A 20771-nucleotide genomic window follows, 5' to 3' on the forward strand; every position below is an offset into this window, starting at 1 on the left:
GGTAACAATTCGGCTGAGATGTACACTGTACATGAAGTTTTGACTTCTCATACAGATATCCAATTGTTCTCCAATCTTCAGGAATTATGAGCTGGCCGTCTGCAACCTTATGAATCAACCGCAAAAGACTAGATAATGATGCTAAGCAACGAAAGTATGACTGAACATCTCAACAAATAAGATTCGATCTCGTATTTTCATTGCGAAAAGGCTTAGATGGGTGCTATTCCACTCCTCGAAATCCACGAATAATGTAAAAAGAAACGCGACTTAACAATTGTTCGGACCTCTGGACGAACGACAGTTGTAGACGCTCGATCAAGCGCGGTATTGTCTCAGCTATCAATAGAATCAGACGAAGATTGATTGTGGTTTGAAGTTCAGATGACGAGAACGAATGATTGTGTCTCAACGGTCGCCTCTTAAGCGCGTGGCAGCAGATTGAGAGACCCCTGAGGCTTGCGTGAACCCTGTCTCGAGTCTCTTTGTCAAGGGCTGGTGGTGAGCCGCGCCTGATGTCATTTGGCGTGAAACAAGGTTGTCACCCTTGCAAAACCCAATCACTGGCTCATCCACCACCATCATCGATTCAAACCCAAGAACAACGGTGCTGGACAATAATATCCCAGCGGCTTGGACCGACACTTATTGAAACTTGTTATGAACTAAAACATTCACACTTCCCTCTGAACATTCACGCTACAAATTAATCGAGTACTCATATTAGGCCTCTTGAATTTCTAGACCTCGGCCAGATCGAAGCAAAGAAATCCACATCTCCTGAAACACGACAAGAATATTCGACCACCTCCGTAATTCAACAACGAGCCCCTCGTCTTGCTTCCCCTCTGCAATAACGACTCTTTCATGTCTCGATAATCTAAATAATAGTGCTTCAAGATGTCGACAACGGCTACGGCGACAGCGTCGAGCACGAGCTCTGCGAGCTCATCGACCAGCTCGTCTTCTCTTGGAAGCGCTCAAGGTTCTCAGGGAATCAGCCTCGTAGCTTTCATTACTGCCCTGGGGTTGTCGTTAATCATTTTCGGCGTACAAATGATTGCTTTCGTGCTACTGAAAGACAAGCTTGCACGGATATAGTAGGTTGCCATTCAGCTCAATTACAGAACAATCTGCTAATTTATTCTAGCAAACCCAAGACTTATCTTGTCCCAGAACGCGAACGAACAGATCCACCACCACGAAATCCTTGGGGATGGCTTTTTGCCATCTTTCGATTCAGAGACCGAGAAGTCATTAACAAATGCGGTCTCGATGCCTACTTCTTCCTGCGGTACCTGCAGACCCTGCTCATCATATTCATACCTATGGCCGTTGTTATACTTCCGGTCCTCTTGCCGTTGAATTCAATTGGTGGTAGAGGGCCTTCATATGCTTTAGAGTTTAATAACGCTACAGACTCTGCACATGCCAATGTGACTGGTTTGGACACGCTTGCTTGGGGTAATGTCAGACCAGAAGACACTCACCGATATTGGGTCCATCTCGTGCTCGCACTCCTAGTTGTTATATGGGTCTGTGAGGTGTTTTTTGCAGAGTTCAAGGTGTATATCAAGGTCCGACAGGATTATTTGACATCTGCTGAGCATCGTCTGAGAGCCTCGGCAACAACTGTCCTAGTGAGCGCCATTCCTCGAAAATGGTTGACTGTGGAAGCCCTTGCCGGCCTCTACGATGTGTTTCCCGGTGGAATTCGAAATATCTGGATCAATCGAAAATTCGACGCTCTTCTTGACAAGATTCACCAAAGAGACCAAGTCTTCCACCAGCTTGAGTCTGCCGAGACGGAGCTTATCAGACTCGCCAAGAAGGCCCAAAAGAAGCAAGTAGAGAAAGATGAGAAATTGCTTGCAAAACAGCGAAAGCAGAAGCGCAAGACCAAAGCGGAAAAGACGCAGCAGGAGAAAAACGACGACCTGCAAGCTCAAAGGCTAGCACAAGAAGGAGGGACGAGTACTGGTGATCCTCATCAGGTGCCACACACGGTGGATGATGCCATTAATGAGGAGGAAGAGCGATCCAGGGAGCAAGACCACGATAATACCACTAGCCATGAACGAAAAGGCGGCTTCAAAATACCAGTCATCGGCGGTGGTCTAGCTGCTGTTGGGCAAGGTTTCGAGACTGTAGGACAAGGTCTTGGAAAGGGAATTGGCGCTGTTGGCAAAGCAGGAGGTACGGTCATTGGAGGCGCCCGCAATGTTGGCAAAGACCTGAACAATCAGATCGAGACCACAAATGGGTTTGTGACATTTGACTCGCACTCGGATGTTGAGGACGATGGTTACGATCAGTATGGTCGTTATCGTGGAGAGCCCAATGTTGGGAATGTGGGTGGGCCTTACGGGGCAGGGATCGACGCGGAAGCCGAGAAGAAAGACCACATGGTCGAAGACATCTCACCAACCTCGACGAAAGGACCGAAATTGCACGGTCAAGATATGAGATTACCTGGAAACACTGTCAGAAGAGCTACCAACAATTATGCCGGCACGAATGACAATGCTGGAAACGTTGGGTGGTGGAAGTTCTGGCAAGGTCCCGCTGGAGGATTTGCCTCCCCAATGCCAACTGGATACGAAGATGGCGACGAGTTTCCACTCACTCAATTCGATGGAGCTGGGTCGACAATGTCCAAGAGACATGGAGATGCAGAGAAGAAGGGCTTCTTCGGAAAAGTCAAATCCGTGATCCCTTTCCTTGGAGATGACGAGATAGAGCCTCTGGAGTATCCGCTATCTTACAATCCCGAGTATAAAGAAGATGCTCATGGTGCTGTCTGGGAGCGATACCTTAAGACCAAAGACCGACCGACACATCGACTTCCGAATTTTGGATGGACTCCTGGGTGGTTGCCCGGCCTCCCAATTATCAACAAAAAAGTCGACACGATCTATTGGTGCCGAGAAGAATTAGCCCGCCTGAATCTGGAGATCGAGATGGACCAGAAAGAGCCAGAGCGTTTCCCCTTGATGAACTCTGCCTTCATACAGTTCAACCACCAAGTTGCTGCACATATGGCTTGCCAAGCTGTTACCCATCATGTGCCTAAGCATATGGCCCCGAGAACCGTAGAAATATCACCAAATGATGTTATTTGGGATAATATGTCTATCAAATGGTGGGAGTCCTGGTTCCGCACTGCACTAGTATTCGGTATTGTTACTGGTATGGTCGTGTTGTGGTTGATTCCCGTCGGATGGACAGCTTCATTGTCTCAAATAACAGCCTTGGCTTCGAAATATTCCTGGCTGCACTGGCTCAACCACTTACCGAAAAGAGTACTTCAGGGACTCGCAGGTGTTTTGCCGCCACTGGTTCTTTCTCTCTTACTTATACTGGTCCCTACAATTTTAAATTTCCTTGCATTGGTTCAGGGATCACAGACTGGGACAGAAAAGCAACGATCCGTCCAAAACTACTACTTTGCCTTCCTGTTCGTCCAAGTCTTCCTGGTTGTCTCAATCTCTGGGGGTGCCTTGGCAACGTTGGGTTCCTCTACGGATTTCAATGCAGTTCCCGAGACTCTGGCTACCCAACTTCCTAAGGCTTCGAATTATTTCTTCTCCTACATGATTCTTCAATCGTTGTCTACGAGTGCGGGTACCCTTTTGCAGATTTTTACTCTGGCAATGTGGTACATTCTACCAAAAATTATGGACAGTACTGCTCGTCAGAAGTGGACTCGAAACACAACGCTACCAAGTGTCACCTGGGGAACCACCTTTCCGGTCTACACCAACTTTGCTTGCATTGCGCTTATCTACTGCGTTGTTTCTCCTTTGATTATCCTATTCGCCATTATCACATTCACCCTCTTCTGGATTGCGAACCGATACAACATGCTGTACGTTTCCAGATTCAAACTGGACACTGGTGGTTTGCTCTACCCTCGCGCCCTCAATCAAACGTTCGTAGGCCTGTACATTATGGAGCTGTGCTTGGTTGGACTCTTCTTCCTTGTTCGGGACGAGAATGGCGACGCTTCTTGCGCTCCACAAGGCATTATTATGATAGTGTCTATTGTCCTCACCGCCTTATATCAGGTTCTGCTCAACTGGTCGTTTGGGCCCCTTCTCTTGCACTTGCCTATCACGTTCGAAGATGAGGCTGTGCTCCGAGACGAAGCTTTCGAGAGAGCTCAAGCTAGACGACTTGGAATTGATGCCGATGAAGAAGAAACTGTTGGGCCTATTCAGCACGATGGAGCGATCGAACTTGGCAAGATGAATTCACATCAGAACAAGTTCGCAAAATTCAATCCTGCAAATGTTGTCAAAGAAGCTGGGACTTGGGCAGCCAAATCAGGGCGCGCCTTTCGCCAACAAACATTCGGTCGAGGCCATGAAGCTGAGGATCCTGTTATTCGTCAAAAACGCCGACACCGTGATCTCGACAACCAAAAGAAGATTGCGGACGCTCTTTATGGTGGATATAACGATGATATCGAAGATCTGACACCTGATGAGAGAGACGTCCTCGTGAGACATGCATTCCAGCATTATGCCCTAAGAGCTAGACGACCTACAGTTTGGATCCCCCGAGATGATATTGGAGTCAGTGATGACGAGATTAAGCGGACAAGAGAATATGCTGGGAACAATATATGGATAAGCAACGTTGGTGCAGCCTTGGATAGTAAAGCGAAAGTGGTGTATGGGAGAAATCCGCCAGATTTCTCGGAAATCGATCTCATCCAGCTGTAAGGGGGAACATTGCTTGCATAGAGAGAAGGAAGAGGATTGCTCGGCTCCGAGGAGCATTGTACATGTATTGTTTGATTTAGCGGCATCTGGGCGTTGGGTCTGTTTCTAGCATGTGCTGTGCTACGGCAAGTACACCGGGGTTTGATAGATACCATACACAACCAAGAAATAAAGAACTTCGAATGTCCTTTTATTCCAACGTGACTGTGATTTATTACGTGTTCAGCGTTAAATTGCATTGTGAAGCCGAACACTGCAAATGTCCCTATTTCGAACACCATAGCTCATCAACGTTCCAACGAGATCTGAACGAAGCGCCGACAACAATACTGTAATGAATCCAGAACACTGTAGAAATAACAATCTCTTAATTCGACACAGAACGTTGCGTACCAGAAAATCTTCAATCTCCAACATCCCCACAAGTCTCAGACCTAAAAATAAGTAGAACATACTCAGCCTCAGCCTCGCATTCCAGCCTCGTAAGCCATCGTCCAGGGGTCATCCCGCCGCTAAGCATCCCAGATCCACCTTCACTTGAACCCGTGTCCAAAAGAAAGCAGAACTGCCGTCCAGTCCACGACAGCGCCTACGACGACGACGATCACAAACCTCTCTTTTTTCTTTTGTACATGATTCAATTGCATCCGGGCAATGTACGAGTAGAAATACTGCCATCTAATTTCTGCGCACGGCGCTTTTTTTCTTATTGAAATTTGGCCTTCTTTTGGGTTCAAGCTTAAGCTGATTCTTCCTTCCTCGAGTGTTTGGGCCCGGAAGGAACGATTGAGTTGAGTTGCAGGAGATATGGCGACATTACTGGAATTTCCGTTGAGGTTACTCGGGAGCACATATGAATATGCCAGCTCAATGTCGCCGCTCGCTCTCCTGCTGTTGCTTGTTGCGACAGCAGTCACGACATTCATTTTCGTACCTCTTCCTCCCCATCCCTCTATTCTAAGCAACTAACAGAATCTCCAGCTATACGCCGCGCTCCTCCTAGTAGCGCCTATACCACGCCCACCTTTTTCCTCCGAAAAAACATACATAACTACCCTACCAAACGGAACACTAAACTCCAGCTCCTCACCACGCCCTCTCCCTTGCTGGCACGATGACTGGCTCTCCCACCGAAACGAAGCCGAGAACACAGCGGGCGAGATCCATAAACATACCGGCACGATCGACGACCCGGAAGTGGAGATGAGCGTTGTGATACCGGCGTACAACGAAGAAGAAAGACTGGAAATCATGCTCGAGGAAGCTATTGCTTTTCTGGACGCGGAATATGGTCGCGAACCTGTGCCGTCGTCTAAGATAGGGGGGAAGGCGAATGGAAGCGCAAAAAGCTCTGGGGGTGAGGGGAGGGGAATGGGGGGATATGAGATTTTGATCGTTAATGATGGGTCGCGAGATAGGACTATTGATGTTGCGCTGAGGGTTTCGCAGAAACATGGTCTGCATGATATTCTGCGTGTATGTACGCTGAAACAGAACCGCGGGAAAGGAGGAGCTGTTACGCATGGATTTCGACATGTGAGGGGTGCTTATGCGGTATTCGCAGACGCAGATGGAGCCAGTCGATTTGAAGACCTACGGAAGCTGGTCGAGGGGTGCAAAGAAGTGGCCGATAAGAGCGGGCGAGGAATCAGTGTAGGCAGCAGAGCCCATTTAGTGGGAAGTGAAGCTGTTGTTAAAGTATATCCCCTTCCTAACCCTAACTTGTACAAAAGTGCTAATAAAAACACCAGCGCTCGGCCTTAAGAAACACCCTAATGCACTCCTTCCACCTGCTCCTCCGCCTCCTGACCCCACCAGCCACCTCCCGCATCCGCGACACCCAATGCGGATTCAAGCTCTTTTCCCGCGCCTCGCTCCCCCATATCGTGCCCTACATGCACGCCGAAGGCTGGATCTTCGACGTCGAGATGCTGATGCTTGCCGAGAGCGCGCCCGCCGGCATCATGGTCGCCGAGATCCCGATCGGCTGGAAGGAGATCAGCGGGAGTAAATTGAATGTGATGTGGGATAGTCTGGGGATGGCGTGGGGACTGGCGGTGTTGAGGGCCAGCTGGATGGTGGGTGTTTATAAACGGCGGTAGCTAGCTGGCGGGAATGAAAATGGAAAATGGGGGCTGGTTGTGTAAAAAATTGGATGCGTGCAGGCATGAATAGTGGCGTTGGTGGTGTATATTACAGTGACATTGCTGGGTTGCAAGGTCAGATATCCTGAATCCATGGACCTCTTACATTCATCAGGACATTCAGAGTGAAATATGTTCGGCAGAAGCAGGAATCATTTGCATGGCTCCACCAAAGACCAAAGGGCGGAGCGGGGCGGAGTGGAAGGTCAGATGTGCAACAAAACTAACTTCAATGTCCGAGAAGAATTGAGTACTTAGTCGAGGTTCATGTCAGATCTGACGGTTGTTCTAATCTGGGTGCTCTCTGCTAGACATCCTGAGTAAAAACAAACATAATTTGGGAACTATCTAAACAAAAGTGTAACGTATACTTTGGTTATTAGAAATATTGTCTATTATTTGACCGTGAATAGAGTATAGATCTCCTCATATAATCTGCATCATCAGGTACGTGTACTACTCGTGGGATATGCTCCTGAAGAAGGAAGTCTCCACCACATCACATCGGCAGCCTTCTTTCCTTTGTCTTAGCAATCATAAAGTATCATCCATTCATTCGATCATTTATTCATCAATCATCAGCGCTCAAATACACTAAAATACAATCCATCCACTCACATCTCCCCCTCCCTTCCCTCCAACACCTCAAAAATCTCCCCCGCAAGCATATAACTACTCTCCACCTCCCTCAACCCCGTCGGATCTCCACACTGGCTAGGTACACCCCTCAAAACATCAACACCAAACAACATCACGAAACGAAATAGAAACAACATAAGCGGGAAATTCTCTCTTTCGCCGGCGAGGGAGAAAGCGAGGGTAGAGATGTAGGAACGTATGGATGAGGAAAGGTAGGATCGACAGAGGGTGTCCGAGCCTTTGAGGTGGCAGTGATCGGGGTGTAGGAGTTGGTCTAGGGTTTGTGCGTAGGACCATGTGGAGGCGTGGTGGGTTATTTGTTCGTGGGGGATAGTTGGGAGGTGAGGTTGTAGGTCTGTGAGGGTTTGAGGGGAGAGGATGAGGTTGAAGGAGTCGGAGGGTGCTTTTGGTGTTTGATACATTATTAGGCTTGATGCCGGGATTGGTGTTGGGGCTGAGCTGGTTGATGCTATGCTGGGGGTTGGAGAGTATGACTGTGGTGAAGGTTGTGGTGACGGTGGATTTTGGGCGGATTTGAGAGAGCTGCGCCATTGCTCTTTAGAAGGAATGTCTGAGGGTCGACGAAGAGAGATAGGAGGTTGAAGTGTCTGTAAGGATGCATGGCGATGTTTTGACTGTGAAGAGAATGATAAGGCACGTTGGGGAGGTGCAGGAGGTTGAATTGTCTTTGAGGAAGGGCCTCGCGTTTGCTGAGAGAACGAGGAAGCCCTTGGTCCAATATCGATGCGAGAAGAGCTACTTCGTCTCGGTATATTTGCAAGTGTAGACGGCGGAGGTGACCCAGTCGACTTCGATGGATAGCGATTCATTGGTGGATACGAAAGAGCTTTCTCGGACGGTATCTCGGGAAATTGACGTTGTGAGCGTTGTTGTTGTTCTGGTATAGGAAGTGGCATTGTTTTTGTTCTCGAGAGAGATCTGCGAGACCCTTGATACTTGTTTGGAAGAGGAGCCCATAGCGCTTTCTCGACAGACATCTCGGCTGAAAATCTCTTTGCTGGGTTCGATGAAACTCTCGAGGTTGAAGATCCAAAAGAGACGCGACGAGTCATACTGGGGACTGAGGTGGACGCGCTTGAAAATGACGCTGTTGGCGATGATGGTTGAGCCAGACTGTGCATAGGATAAGACGAAGGCGGACATCCAAAAGACAAACGGCGATTTTCAGTTGGTGATGAGAAGGAGGACACGCTCGATACAGAGGTTGCCGGGGAGGACGGCATAGAAGCGTTCGAAATGGAAGTAGACGAAGTCCGTGACATGGAAGTGCTAAGATCGATTTGCGGTGCCTCGTTCAATGGTGGGAAAGCGAAATCTTGAAATGAAGTTTTGAGAGCCATGCGTTGGAATTCATCGTCCAGGAAAGATATTGATTGTATCTTGGACTCTTCAGGAATGCTTGAAAGTCTATCAGAATCCGGCAGACCCCTTTCTTGCACCAAATGCGAGATCATTTGCGAGTGTGCTTGGACTGCTTCTGACTGCGCTTGAAGTGTTCGCATGAGGTCTTTCAACTCTCCAGGGCCTATACCTGTGACAACACTATTCAGCTGAGCAACTTGCAAGAATAAGTAATTGCTTACGCTCTTCCTGAGATGATCCGGATCGAGGACTTGCCGGAGAGCGCTCGTCATCGTCCTCATCGTCGGTCTCTACTGTCGCTTGACGTGAAGCCCTTCTTGCCTCCATGTTCTTGGAGTTTTTGTTTGACATGTATTTTTGGACGAACGGGGCTACCTCTGCAGAAGCCGACAGGATTGCGCATCCAACGTTAATAACTTCCAAGACAGTCATCTCATGACCGCTAGGCTGCGGTTATAACGAGGCTTTACTGAAGACTTTCGGCGTCGACCTCCAAGTAAGATTCCAGAATCAGTCTCAGACACAACGTGCTTTGAAATAGAAGTGTTTCGGAAAGTAGAGAAGAGGCGCAGAATTCCAAGATAACAATTACGTTGCTCTTATCCCAAATATTCGGGCAGTGGTGCAATAGCAAGCCTCGTCCCGCAATAGGATTGGTCCGTGCCCAGGCAAACTCGCCCGGCTTGTATGCGAACATAAAGACAGCATATCCTTGACAAACAAACTCGGTCAGCCATGCCATACCGAGTATTCCGTGCAACCCTTTCAATATAGATGATGGTGTGCTGGTTCACATGCTTTTGTGCCGCCCGGTTATACTAGAATGTTGATAATGACGCTGATCAAGGCAGCCTTCATCCGTCGTACGGCGTGAGCATGCGTGAACCAATGATGAAGAGCATCTAGAAGAGGAGAACATATGTTTGGGCATCATTCGAGCTCATGAGGCTCTATGCACATCATCGGGGAGCATCGAGGTGCCTCGTGGCTTGTCCTTGCAATGCGCGATGAGTCCCGAAGCGCAGCAAACTTTCGCCGTGAAGGATTTCTCAAGCCGGAAGGGCTGTGAGAAAAAGGAAACAAGTTGCGATAAGAACAAAACAGCAAGGGCAGGAGTGATGCGCAAGACTTCCTCCTTGACATGAAAATCCGCGGAGAGCACTTATCAGAGTTCCTTGGCATCGGCCGCAGAGGGTCCACACTGATGAAGCTCGAAAAGACCTCGCAGTCTCTTTCTTCCTATGACATAGATACGATGCAATATTTGCCGCGAAGAATAATGTTCTGAAGTCTCGAAGTCCAGCCGTCGACGAGGCTCGATCAACAGATTTGCCGTCTAAGCCGGTGAATCACACGGCTTGCCTGGGTTGGCGATGAATCTTGATTGATAAAGGGGATTCTGTATCGGAACCAATGTACTTTATGGAGGATTTCAGTGATCAAAGAGAAATTGTTGTCGACTATGAATTTTGAAGTTTCTGCGAGCCTGGTGAACGCTGGAAAAGACGAGATGAGCACCAGTGGGTGTCAGAATTCGTGAACCACGCTAAAATTAGCGAATAACACGAAAATCGCGCCCCGCCATTCCTACCACTACAACAGCAATTATGGCACTTACGGCACCCAGAACGCGCGCAAATGACCGTCTTACCCCTCCCCCAGACCCAGCGTATAATTACCCAGCTTCAACTCGCAAGCGTGCACGATTCTACGACGCGTACGATAAGCAACACCACTTAAAGTCCTTCCGCTAGCTATGTCGCGATGAAGGTGTTGACCATACTACTGGGCTGCGTTGGAAGCGTCAGAGAGAGACAATGGGCCATCTAGCAATGAGAACAACACGTGGAATATCTAAAAAGCCACTCGGGAGGAAGTCTAAAGTCACATTAGCTATGTGCCAAATGCTGGTCGATCCTACACGAAACCCCGTCCGCGACCAAGACCTTAACGCGCAAATTCAGTACTATAAACTCCCAATAAAGAGGCGCTAGTTGTAAAGGAAATTAAAGGAGCTTATAAAGGTACGATAGTTCAAAATGGTATTTGTAAACAAGCAGGTTTTAGAAAAAAACTTAGAGGAACGTATTGCTTTTAGAAAAGAGTATGTAGGCAAGATAATTGAGGATCACTAGAGCTTGATTACGTATACGAACGAGGCACACCACGATCCTGGCGCCTAGCCTATTGGCTATATATTGAGACAAGAAGGAGGCGGCCGACGTTATGCGGACGAGAATATTATAGAACGGAAAGAAATGAAAGGCATAGCATTCTATATTGCTGCTTGGATCAATTAGTGGGGGAAATCAGAAAAGCTAGAGTTCTATAATAACGAAGAAAACACTATAGAATACCCTCCTATGCCTCTAAAACCTCGTCGTCGCCCAACAATAGAGTCTCAAGAGGAATATAAAGCTAGAGTGGAAGAATAGGAGGCTACTAAACCTCATAAAGTAGAGAAAAAGGTTGTAGGCAACCATATGACCCAAAAGTACTATACAAAGCGTCTCTTGCCTATATACATTAAAGCTATCTAAGAATAGCGTTTATAACATACAAATCAAGTGTATCTCCAAGAAGATGGAGACCCCTCTCATAGTATGCGTAAAGAAGGCCTTGCGTATCAGCTAAAAGTAGTCAATTGGGTAGTCAATATCAAGCATCTTGCGTAGTCACCAGATCTAAATCCAATTAAGGGTATTTGGAATATCATTAAGCAACGTGTGCGCTAGAGAGTCTTTTATTCTAACGAGGAGGTAAAACAAGCTCTTTAAGAGGAATGAGACAAAATCACGTTAGAAGAGATACGCTCACGCATCGCTGATATGCCTGGGAGATGCAGACGCCTTATTAAAAATGGGGGGAAAGCTATTAAAACTGCAAAATGGTGATTTATTTTGTAATAATATTAGCAATTGACTGTTGACCCCCTTTGAAATTCTGGCGTTCTCGCCTAATTTTAGCGTGGTTCACGAATTCTGACACCCACTGGTGGAGTGGGCATGGTGATGACTAATACGCCTAAATCAGGGTGTCAGCGTTTGTGGCTGTCGCCATCCATTCAGTCGTGAGATCCTCAACTTGAGAAGATGTGCCTTAATATCAAGTGATAGGTCCCAACCACAGATTGGCATTTACATTGCTACGTTAAGTTTTCAGGATTGTTTCACACTATCAGACATTCTAGTCCGAATCATCAACCTTATCATCAACCAAGTCCTCTCCTCCCTTCGCATCTGAGTACGCCTGGTAACAAGCGTCAAAACTGTCCCTCGCCCTCTTCTCTATCGCTTCAGCCTCGGGCTTCAAGCTCGGAGGACATTTCTCAACCAAAATCTTCGTAAGCTCGAGACTTGTGCCATCGGATTTCTGCATGCTCTTTCTGACGGTTCCTGGAAATCAATTGATTAGTAGAAGTCAGAAAGAAAAAGAGAAAAGGAATGTACCGGAAATGTGTATCTTATCGAAGTGAGGTTTGTTTTGGATGGTGAAAGCCAATTGTTTCTCCTGCTGAGTGATGAGACGGTCCATCTTCACGATGATACCTTTCAACTCTTCTTCTGAAGGGGAAAGTGCCTGTCAAGTATCATCAGCGTTGAAGTTACAGTACGAGAAGGACAACGAACGCTGAACTCTTTCGCGCCTTTCTTGATGGTTGCGGTGATAGAATTTCCCTTTCGTGCTGCCTTGATGGCATCCTTGATATTGATGTTGCTTGCTCCTTCTGTTGATTGATTAGTCCGGATCTGAGAATTTTGAAAAGTATTGGAGCCGATTTCCCTTGGAAAGCGCCCCATTTTCTTAGTATATCTTCGTAACAAGGGCAAGTCGGACGTACTGGCAGTGATAGCGTTGAGCTTTGTCATCTTACGCTCGACATCGTCGAGGCATTTGTTTACTTTGTCCATTTTGATACGAAGGAGGATGAATCAATGAGAAATTGTTTGCAGTGAGGAAATGAGATTGAGGGCTGGAATGAATGCTCAATTCGAGAACTTGTCCATTCATATATAGGCATTCGTGTTGCTCTTGGACCTTGACCTCGTCCCATCTTTGCATCTTTAGCATTGATTCGCATTGGAACCGGGAGGCCGTGCCGGATCGACGTATTCGGCTTCTGGTACTGTTAAGCTTTCGGATAAGTCAGTATTGAAACGCTCGACGGGAAACAGTTAGCGATTGGTGGGTTCAGTCCGTTCTCGAAACTCTTGTCCGCATTTTTCTTTCATGCGCACTATTATATGAACTGTTTTTCTTTCAGCTCGAAAGGACACAGTGTTCACGACTATCAAAACCATCTTCGATAATTTAGGACAGTTACTTCTTTGATTCTGGCAATGGGTCCAATTCGACCCCGTTCATACTGCAAGACCCTGCATGGGTCGAGATAACCCACTCCATTGGAACACTGGGCAGCGAATAGAGAGATGACAGCAATATCTGGCAGATGCATGTGCGATAACTAAACAGAAAATTCGAAGCGATAGGGTAGGATCACGAGAATAGTGGAGTCTTGCAGCGAAGTCACAATCATCTCGCACACTATCGCGAATCTCCAATGCAGCGAACATTTAAGAAATACCTGTGGCCGATCCTTGTCCGATGTATGTTCATATGTCTGCTTTGGTATATGCGTATGCGTGAGGAGAAAGACTTCACGAAGAGAGATTCGAAGTTCGTTCTAAACACTTGAATTCTGTTGCTTTTCTTCATTCTGCCTGTTCGAAAGTCTTCAAATTGCTTCGAGTGGAGTGGCGCTTCAATCTGATGAAACTCGATTGCCGGAATTGAGACATGGGGAAGTGGAGCAGGGTCATCGAATTGGACGAGATGGATTTAGCGGGGTAGTTTAAGACCACTTTAAGATTCCTCAACATAATTCCGCCACTTCTATTTCCTAGTTTGTATGAATCCCACGATTTTCCCAAACCTCAGTTGTTAGGGTTCTCGTTGAAGCTTCATACGTTGAATGAACTAACCCTTTGGTCCAACAGTGGTTTCTTGCAGCATCCATGAACTCAAATCTCGATACAGCAGGCTCGGCTAAAATACGCGATATCGTGTATTGATACGGTATCGCTCCAGAATCGATATCGTATCGTATCATTGATACTAGTATTGATATAGCCTAGCTCACAGGGGCCCCCTGTACCAAAAATCACCCTACCAAGAAATCAAACTAGCTATCCTCAAAGAACTTATCTAGAATACCGCTTCTTTTCTAGTGCTTAAGGCACTCCCTTAGCTTAATAGTCTCTGCCTCTATTTGCCCCCTATCCCACGTTACCGTACGACGAGCCCCTGAAAAGACTCGCTCTGGTTCATCGCTCATTGGTGGAATTGAGAGAATATCAATAGCTATAAGTGTAAGCCTAGGCTAGTGTTGCCTTTAAGCGTCTTGTAATCACCACACAAGAGCTCCTTTCTTTCCAGGGAGGTGTGAGTCTTGAGAGTTATAGTCTTCATACTCGTCTTCACTTGTCGGCCGCGCAACTGATCGTAAAGATAAGGCGATCTGATCAAAAGTATTAAGTTCCTTTGGCTTTAATAGGTTGTTGTACGAGAAGGCAGGGTAGGCTTGTGGAGGTATTACCTCTTCCTAGTACTTCTCCCAGAGCTTCTTTACTGCTGCTATAGCTGGCTTAGACCACTTCCTTGGCTAGTGGGTCTCAAGATACCTCGTACGATGAGAGGGATTAAGGATCAAAGAAGCAGCGTAAAATGGAGACATATCTATAGTCAAGTAGTACTTGTCTAAGACTGCGTGGGCTACAATAAGACGAACAAGAAAGTCCTTGCTCTCTTAGTCCTTCTTTGGTTTATATATAGCCTATCGTACGATAGTTAGCCTTAGTTTTAAAAGGAATAAGAAAAAGGGATTACTTATAACTTGAGTTTAAAGGTGCTTAATTAAGACGTCTATTGTAAAGAGGGTAGAATTAATAGAAGTAGAGTCTCCCTTAGTAGCAAGAGTAGCTTGTGTAAAGGGAGCAAGAAAGTCCTTGATCGTACGAAGCTTTTTCTAGTCTGCAAAGCTTAAAAGATCCTCCTTAAGCTCTTCCTTATAGTCCGCACAATACTTCTCAACTGCAGGCCTCAAATTGAGAAGAATAAGAAGCATCTCGTACTAGCTATTCCACCTTATACGATTATCTATAGGAATCATTCTTCCCGCAAGCTTTTTAAACTTTGCTGTTCGTGCAGGCGATCCACGGATATAGACTACGATATTATGCCCTTAGCTAAGTGGTCCTAAACGCCGAAATTGCTTCTTTATATCCTCATCCTTAAGCTCTCCACTTTAGTCCTGCTCATCGTACGACTCAAGCTCATCGAGCTTTATCACATTTGCAAATAAGAAAGCTTGTACGATAAGGTTGATAATATGGCTAATACAACGGATCCGCCACTTAGTTGCCTTCTATACTAGGCCTAGCTCTGTCCTCTAGTGATTTTCTATAAGCCGATAAAGAACGTTGTTTGTAGAAGCATTATTAGTAATAATAGCCCCAAGCTTTCGTACGATGCTGTAATCCTTAAGAACTAGAAGAAGGATTGAAAACTAATCGTCACTACTATAGCCAGGCACTTGTTTTAAAGCAAGTAAGGCTTTTTGCTTCTTTTGAGTATGTGTAGTAAAGTGTGCAATAATCGCTAAAAGAAGGAATCGATTTAGAGAAGTCTAAATATTAAGGGAGATATGAATTTGTGAGATTGCTGACTGAAGTTCTCGCTGTATAATGTCTTTGTGCTTAATCCAGGCTTTACTAACTCTTTCTTTGATTTGGGAGTGAGTTATAGTAATTATACCCTTATACTCTTTATTTAGTGCTTAGTATAAAGTATGGAACTCAGCCCACTCAACGATACAAAAAGACAGGTTTTGTACGACGATGAGAGTAACTAGGGCCTCTGTAATTACTGCTTGGAAGAGGTGCTTCTTGAGAATCTCGGTATTAAGCTCTGTAGTATTACCAGAGACTTTTGCCTCATGGTAATACTGCTTAAGTTGTTAGTTTACAAGCTCTTGATTCTTACTTAGAGCCTTTTCAATTATAACATCGTGGTTCCTCTCCAAATGCTTAGCTATATTTGCAGATAACTTTGTATTATACGGCCCCTTGTAGTCAATAGGGGGTGGATCAGGAGGATAGTAAGGACAATAAAGGTGCTCTTGATCTCGTCGGGTGTCGGACGACGGCAATACTTCCAGACTGGTGCTCTCCACTTCCTCTTATCATTGCTATAAGACTTAGTAGACTCTGCGGTAATAGACTGTGTAAAAGAAGACTCTGCTTCAAGGAAAGAAGACATTTTGAGGATAAGTTTCAATGAAATCGTCGTACAAGAAGGTTAAGAAAGAAGATTTTAGTGAGGTGAGGGGTAAAGGCGGTGAAGTATTGATACAGTATCGATACGGTATCAATCCTTGCAATACTGACTAATACGATACGATATCGCTACCGTATTGATACCTCAGGTATCAAAGCCGAGCCTACGATACAGTACCTCCATCAGAGCACTCGATATTCCACCAAGGTACCCAATATGTCTATACTTTCTATGTTAACTCTTTCTCTCCAAAGCTTGAACATACTACAATACCCAAAGCATCCGGTGACCTTCCCTCTCCATACTGTTAGCTATGGATCGGAACAAACGTCCGCCCACTCAAACTTCAACTATAGCTAGCCCTAGCAAACAAGAGTCTGTACCCACGCCGTGCATCTCGGCAACTACCCGTCATGCAGGGAAGAGGCATGAGGCTACCGGGGGCTGTCCGTTGGATCCTCGAGTCCCGGGGAGTAGCTTAGGTGGGACTAGTGCTGGTCTGCACATGCAAGGCTGACAACACCAACCTCAAAATAATGATAGAGCTACGTATGGTGTGTGGAGAATGTATCCTGCCCTTGGATCTACGTCGAGGCTGGAGCCTTGGTTGAGCACGAATAGAATAGTGGGATCTAGGAATACATCCTCAAAGTCGCCCTGACCGACAGGTGAGCTGCAGGAACATCATGACTTCGATTTGCCAAAATATCGAAAATCCATCCTGAATGTCGCCCCGACTAGCCTCATCTGGTTCAGCAACCCCAACTTCGACCTTTGAAGGCAGTCAACTGCAACTCCATGCAAGGCTAGATTACAAGGCTTCACTATACATTGTCAAATCATTATTCAGTATCCAACATTGACGAATCATTAGTCTCACGTCGTTCCATTTGAGCACGAGTCGTAGGTAAGAAATTCTCATTATTCATTCTTTTTGTATACGCCAGTCTCCCTCCATGCGGTCTACTCTTGCAATGCAATTTGTCCTTGGTTCGCACCAAGTGAGATCTTTAACGCACAACTAGTACAAATGTGTCTGAATCCCAAAATGCAAGCCCCCCCCCCGCTCATGCCCATATGTATACGTGGATGTTTGCTCGTGCCGATCGGGGAACAACAACCATATTGATTTCCCCTCTTCCCATTCCTGCTAATCTTCTGCTTGTTCTGCTTGTTCTTCTTTCTGCTGGCTAGCCTGTGGTATCACTGAGGGTCTGGAAGGACCGCCTCGCTGAATGAACTGTCAGAAATTTCAATCCTGAAGCAGAGAGATCATCATACAGGCTGAAGGATGGGAGGATATCCCGAAACAACTCCTTGGACGCCTTGTCCACCACCTTGCATTCCGCCTCCTGCCTGCAAAGAAGTTAGAGATCGTGCTTAGCCCAGAAGATGCGAGCTCGTACAGCAGAACCGGGGGAGCCATATGATCCGTAACCTCCGTTGCTGGACATATCTGCAGGAATATCTCGAGAGATGGGAAATTGTATGAAGCTGATAGATAAACCAGAGCGTTGTGGTTGTTGTGATACCTTCAGGTAGTCGTCTGTCAACAGTCTATGGTGTCGTGGCGGGCGTTGGAATAACGTTTTGGCCATCATAATTGCTCCTAGTCTAACATGACTCTAAGCGTTGAAAGTGGGCCCATCAGAATTTCCGACTAGGCGTTTTTCAACCTCAATTGACATCGACGGCGGTCCAATCCAGTAACGACATCTAATTCCGTGACCGGACCGACCACTTGCCCCTGCTACCGCGTACGCTTTCCTTTCTTCCCTCTCCCCCACCAGTCCCCTTCCATCTTTGCTGAGCTTCGTGGCTCATCATGTCACAGTCGACCACCACCGTTTCGCGGCGTGGTTGCAGATCTGGCACAAAGCGAGCGTGTAAGCCGAAAAGTTTCCTCCGCTTCCAGCCATTGGGGAATTGGAATCGCAAGTTCTGCAAGGTTCCACCGCCTGCACCTTGACCGAGAGGTTGCTTTGTGAGAGCAGTGCTCTCCGCGCCCAATGAACGTGGGACCGTAACACGACGTTTGGCTTGATTGCAGTGTTGTGGATTCCAGGCGATTCGCGTTCTTGATTTCCTGGTTTTCTTTCTTTCTTTGGAAATATGACGCTCAAATACGGCGCGGGAACGTACACCGAACAAAAGCCGAAGTTGCTCTGTCGGGCTAGGAAAACCCAAAACGTCTGATAAATGGAGCCGCAAAGGCCTGCAAAGACCCGTCAGATGCGCATGCGCGTGCACGCAGGATCTCGAGACTTCCAGTGACCAGTAAGACAGGCTCTCTATTGTGTGCTCCGCAATAGTGGCCACCTATCGGCCCCAGATTGGCGGTGGGGTGAAATTCGGTCGGGGAGTTTGGGGTTGGCAAAGCAGGTCTATGCGCAGGGCAGAGTCAGCTGACTTCATACATGGACAATTGAATTCCAGTATCCGAGGATTGCCGACAAGGATCAGCAACATTCTCGATAAGGTCCTGATATCAGATTCCGGCAATCGTGGCGCAGGCTGGCGATTCGCGTGCTCGTAAATTGTGGACTGACCGTTCGTGGGCCGAAGCTTGCTCTTGGTCTCTGTGGCTGGTGCATCGAGTCGGGGAGCTGACATGGAAGGTTCCTTGCGCAGCCCCTGAGGTCATCTCACCCCCAACTCCAAAAACTTCCAAGTCAACCCTCCTGTTTCTTCCTTCCTTCTGATGTCGCAACAGTTAAGTGCTCGACTTTACGGAACGAATTGGGTTTGACCGGCGTGGACCTGCAATGAAGGCAAGAAGACAAATGCGCCGCAACGGGGCCTCGTGGTTCGCACAGACGAGGCATTCTTAGGTGTATCCTTTCTTCTTCTGTCACATTGCGCTCGTGTTGCCAGGAGACGACTGGTGCGCGAAGAGTATGGATGTAGGGAGACCCAAGACGAGGGTCTATGGACGACATGTCTACCTTGGAGCGATTATTCGATTGGTTTGTACTTGGAAATTGTGGTATTGCTGGTGATCTGATCGACACTGGGTGCATTGCGATGGAAGGTGGCGAGATGACTATTTACTTGCGCCAGGTCTCACTGGGTTTGTTGCTTTGCTTGCGCTTTTCATTGCTTGTCGGAAACGAATTGCTCGGAACAATTTCTTAGCTGATCAAGTGGTTTTTGAATTTGTTGCTTTGCCTGAGCTTTGCATGGTGGTCGCAAAGGAATCTGCTCAGCGATTCCTGTGTTGAGTCAGTGGGTTTTGATTTTGTTGCTTCGCCTGCTGTCTGGAGACTTTGGGTGGCCAAGGCATCCTTTATCTTCCTTTTCGTTATTTCGATCTCATAATCCATCTGAAGGTATATAGAGCGCAATTTGTGCTGGCTTCCTCATCGACAAAAGCTGTGGAGAGAATGGCGTGCTAGGGCGACTGGAATCGGGCCAGTGCTTCCTTTGACAAGCAACAGTTCCATGACTTCGAGGTCTGCTTCGCACAAGAAAATGTCCGTCGCAACGAAACAGTGGCCAAGAATCCCGAGAATTGGATATGAAATTGCAGTTGATATGGCGTACTGAGGGCGACATGGGAGAAGGTAAGGAAATCTACCAGGTAGGTCTTCTAGGATCGCTCGAATGCGCGCATTCTTCTCGACAACACATTTAGGAGCGCCCTGTGTTGCGTGATCGACGAGCATCTGCGGATGGCGACTGTTACACCAGAGTTATGTGAATGTTTCGGCCATGGCTAGCCAGAACTCGATTTGGTGGGCCATCCTTCAATTGAAGGTTGCTTTCATCGTGGAGTTTCTTGGTCTCTGGTCCCAAATTCCGCAATCGCCGCTCTGCGTCAATGTAGGCTTTATTTTTCGTATCGAAGATCAAATCCACCTCAAAGAATGCTCAAAAAATAACCAGAGGCTTTCTAACGTCGTTCAAAGGCTTTCAGAAAAGTCGTTCGGCCCCGTTGCGGTGAGGCACTGCTATTCAGGAAAACAAGAAGATGCCTTGCAAAGTGCAAAACAACTCCACTCTCAAGTACGGTGTGATCAACGACTGTCGAAATTCGGAAGTATGCCTGGTTGCGTTGTGTATTGTAAGGACAGGACAATACTTATAAATTTCCCTAAACAGCCGAGTGGCTCCAACGAGTGTTTCGAATTGCTTGAACAGTGGCCCTGGAGATTCCACGGTTGGAGGAAGTGTTCTCTTTCTCAATCCTGCACAGTATTTGTTAGTTTCTTCAATCATAACTCAACAGCCTTCATTGTGCTCACCTATCTGCAAAGTTTGTACTTTACTCCTCGAGTTCCTGGAGTGCCTGGAATCTGCTATTTCCTGAGAAGTACTCCATGATGCCTATCATCTTCTCTTGCTTTCAATCGCGACTTATTTGCGTCAATAAAGAATTCATGTACCGAAATGTTGGGAGTGCTGCAGGGCGAGAAAAACATAGGATCGGTCATTCAGCTGTAGGGCTGAACTGGAATATATGCTGGGAATGCTGCAGGGCGACAGTAGGCCATTTCAGCGAACAAGGCTCTGGCTCTGAAGAGGTCCATATTTTGTCTTTCGT

General features: G+C 46.9%; 7 protein-coding genes across 7 annotated transcripts; 4 read left to right on the plus strand and 3 right to left on the minus strand.

The window, feature by feature from the left end:
- Nucleotides 1–1056: 1056 nt before the first annotated feature.
- LY89DRAFT_590089 (DUF221-domain-containing protein) lies at nucleotides 1057–4727 on the plus strand (the record flags this gene model as incomplete). The annotated part of the gene is made up of 2 exons (XM_018209574.1): nucleotides 1057–1100; nucleotides 1151–4727. 2 exons carry the CDS (start codon nucleotides 1057–1059, stop codon nucleotides 4725–4727), a joined length of 3621 nt encoding a protein of 1206 aa, XP_018068768.1.
- A 558-nt stretch (nucleotides 4728–5285) lies between these two features.
- Nucleotides 5286–7225, plus strand: LY89DRAFT_650222 (uncharacterized protein). Its single transcript, XM_018212100.1, has 3 exons — nucleotides 5286–5657; nucleotides 5709–6425; nucleotides 6479–7225. The coding sequence occupies exons 1-3, from the start codon at nucleotides 5535–5537 to the stop codon at nucleotides 6827–6829; spliced, it is 1191 nt and encodes a 396-aa protein (XP_018068769.1). The 5' UTR covers nucleotides 5286–5534; the 3' UTR covers nucleotides 6830–7225.
- A 260-nt stretch (nucleotides 7226–7485) lies between these two features.
- LY89DRAFT_671764 (uncharacterized protein) lies at nucleotides 7486–9325 on the minus strand (the record flags this gene model as incomplete). The annotated part of the gene is made up of 2 exons (XM_018213238.1): nucleotides 7486–9062; nucleotides 9115–9325. The coding sequence occupies 2 exons, from the start codon at nucleotides 9323–9325 to the stop codon at nucleotides 7486–7488; spliced, it is 1788 nt and encodes a 595-aa protein (XP_018068770.1).
- A 2754-nt stretch (nucleotides 9326–12079) lies between these two features.
- LY89DRAFT_736455 (uncharacterized protein) lies at nucleotides 12080–12804 on the minus strand (the record flags this gene model as incomplete). The annotated part of the gene is made up of 4 exons (XM_018220121.1): nucleotides 12080–12288; nucleotides 12343–12472; nucleotides 12523–12620; nucleotides 12735–12804. The coding sequence occupies 4 exons, from the start codon at nucleotides 12802–12804 to the stop codon at nucleotides 12080–12082; spliced, it is 507 nt and encodes a 168-aa protein (XP_018068771.1).
- Nucleotides 12805–16439: 3635 nt separating this feature from the next.
- LY89DRAFT_686890 (uncharacterized protein) lies at nucleotides 16440–17049 on the plus strand. Its single transcript, XM_018215385.1, has one exon. It carries the CDS (start codon nucleotides 16542–16544, stop codon nucleotides 16743–16745), a length of 204 nt encoding a protein of 67 aa, XP_018068772.1. The 5' UTR covers nucleotides 16440–16541; the 3' UTR covers nucleotides 16746–17049.
- Nucleotides 17050–17378: 329 nt separating this feature from the next.
- LY89DRAFT_736456 (uncharacterized protein) lies at nucleotides 17379–17682 on the minus strand (the record flags this gene model as incomplete). The annotated part of the gene is made up of 3 exons (XM_018220122.1): nucleotides 17379–17459; nucleotides 17510–17584; nucleotides 17635–17682. The coding sequence occupies 3 exons, from the start codon at nucleotides 17680–17682 to the stop codon at nucleotides 17379–17381; spliced, it is 204 nt and encodes a 67-aa protein (XP_018068773.1).
- A 1912-nt stretch (nucleotides 17683–19594) lies between these two features.
- LY89DRAFT_138446 (uncharacterized protein) lies at nucleotides 19595–20606 on the plus strand. Its single transcript, XM_018205298.1, has one exon. The coding sequence runs from the start codon at nucleotides 19940–19942 to the stop codon at nucleotides 20549–20551; it is 612 nt and encodes a 203-aa protein (XP_018068774.1). The 5' UTR covers nucleotides 19595–19939; the 3' UTR covers nucleotides 20552–20606.
- The last annotated feature ends 165 nt before the right edge of the window (nucleotides 20607–20771 follow it).

This window comes from Mollisia scopiformis, assembly GCF_001500285.1.
Source record: "Mollisia scopiformis unplaced genomic scaffold LY89scaffold_17, whole genome shotgun sequence".
NCBI classification, from domain to species: domain Eukaryota; kingdom Fungi; phylum Ascomycota; class Leotiomycetes; order Helotiales; family Mollisiaceae; genus Mollisia; species Mollisia scopiformis.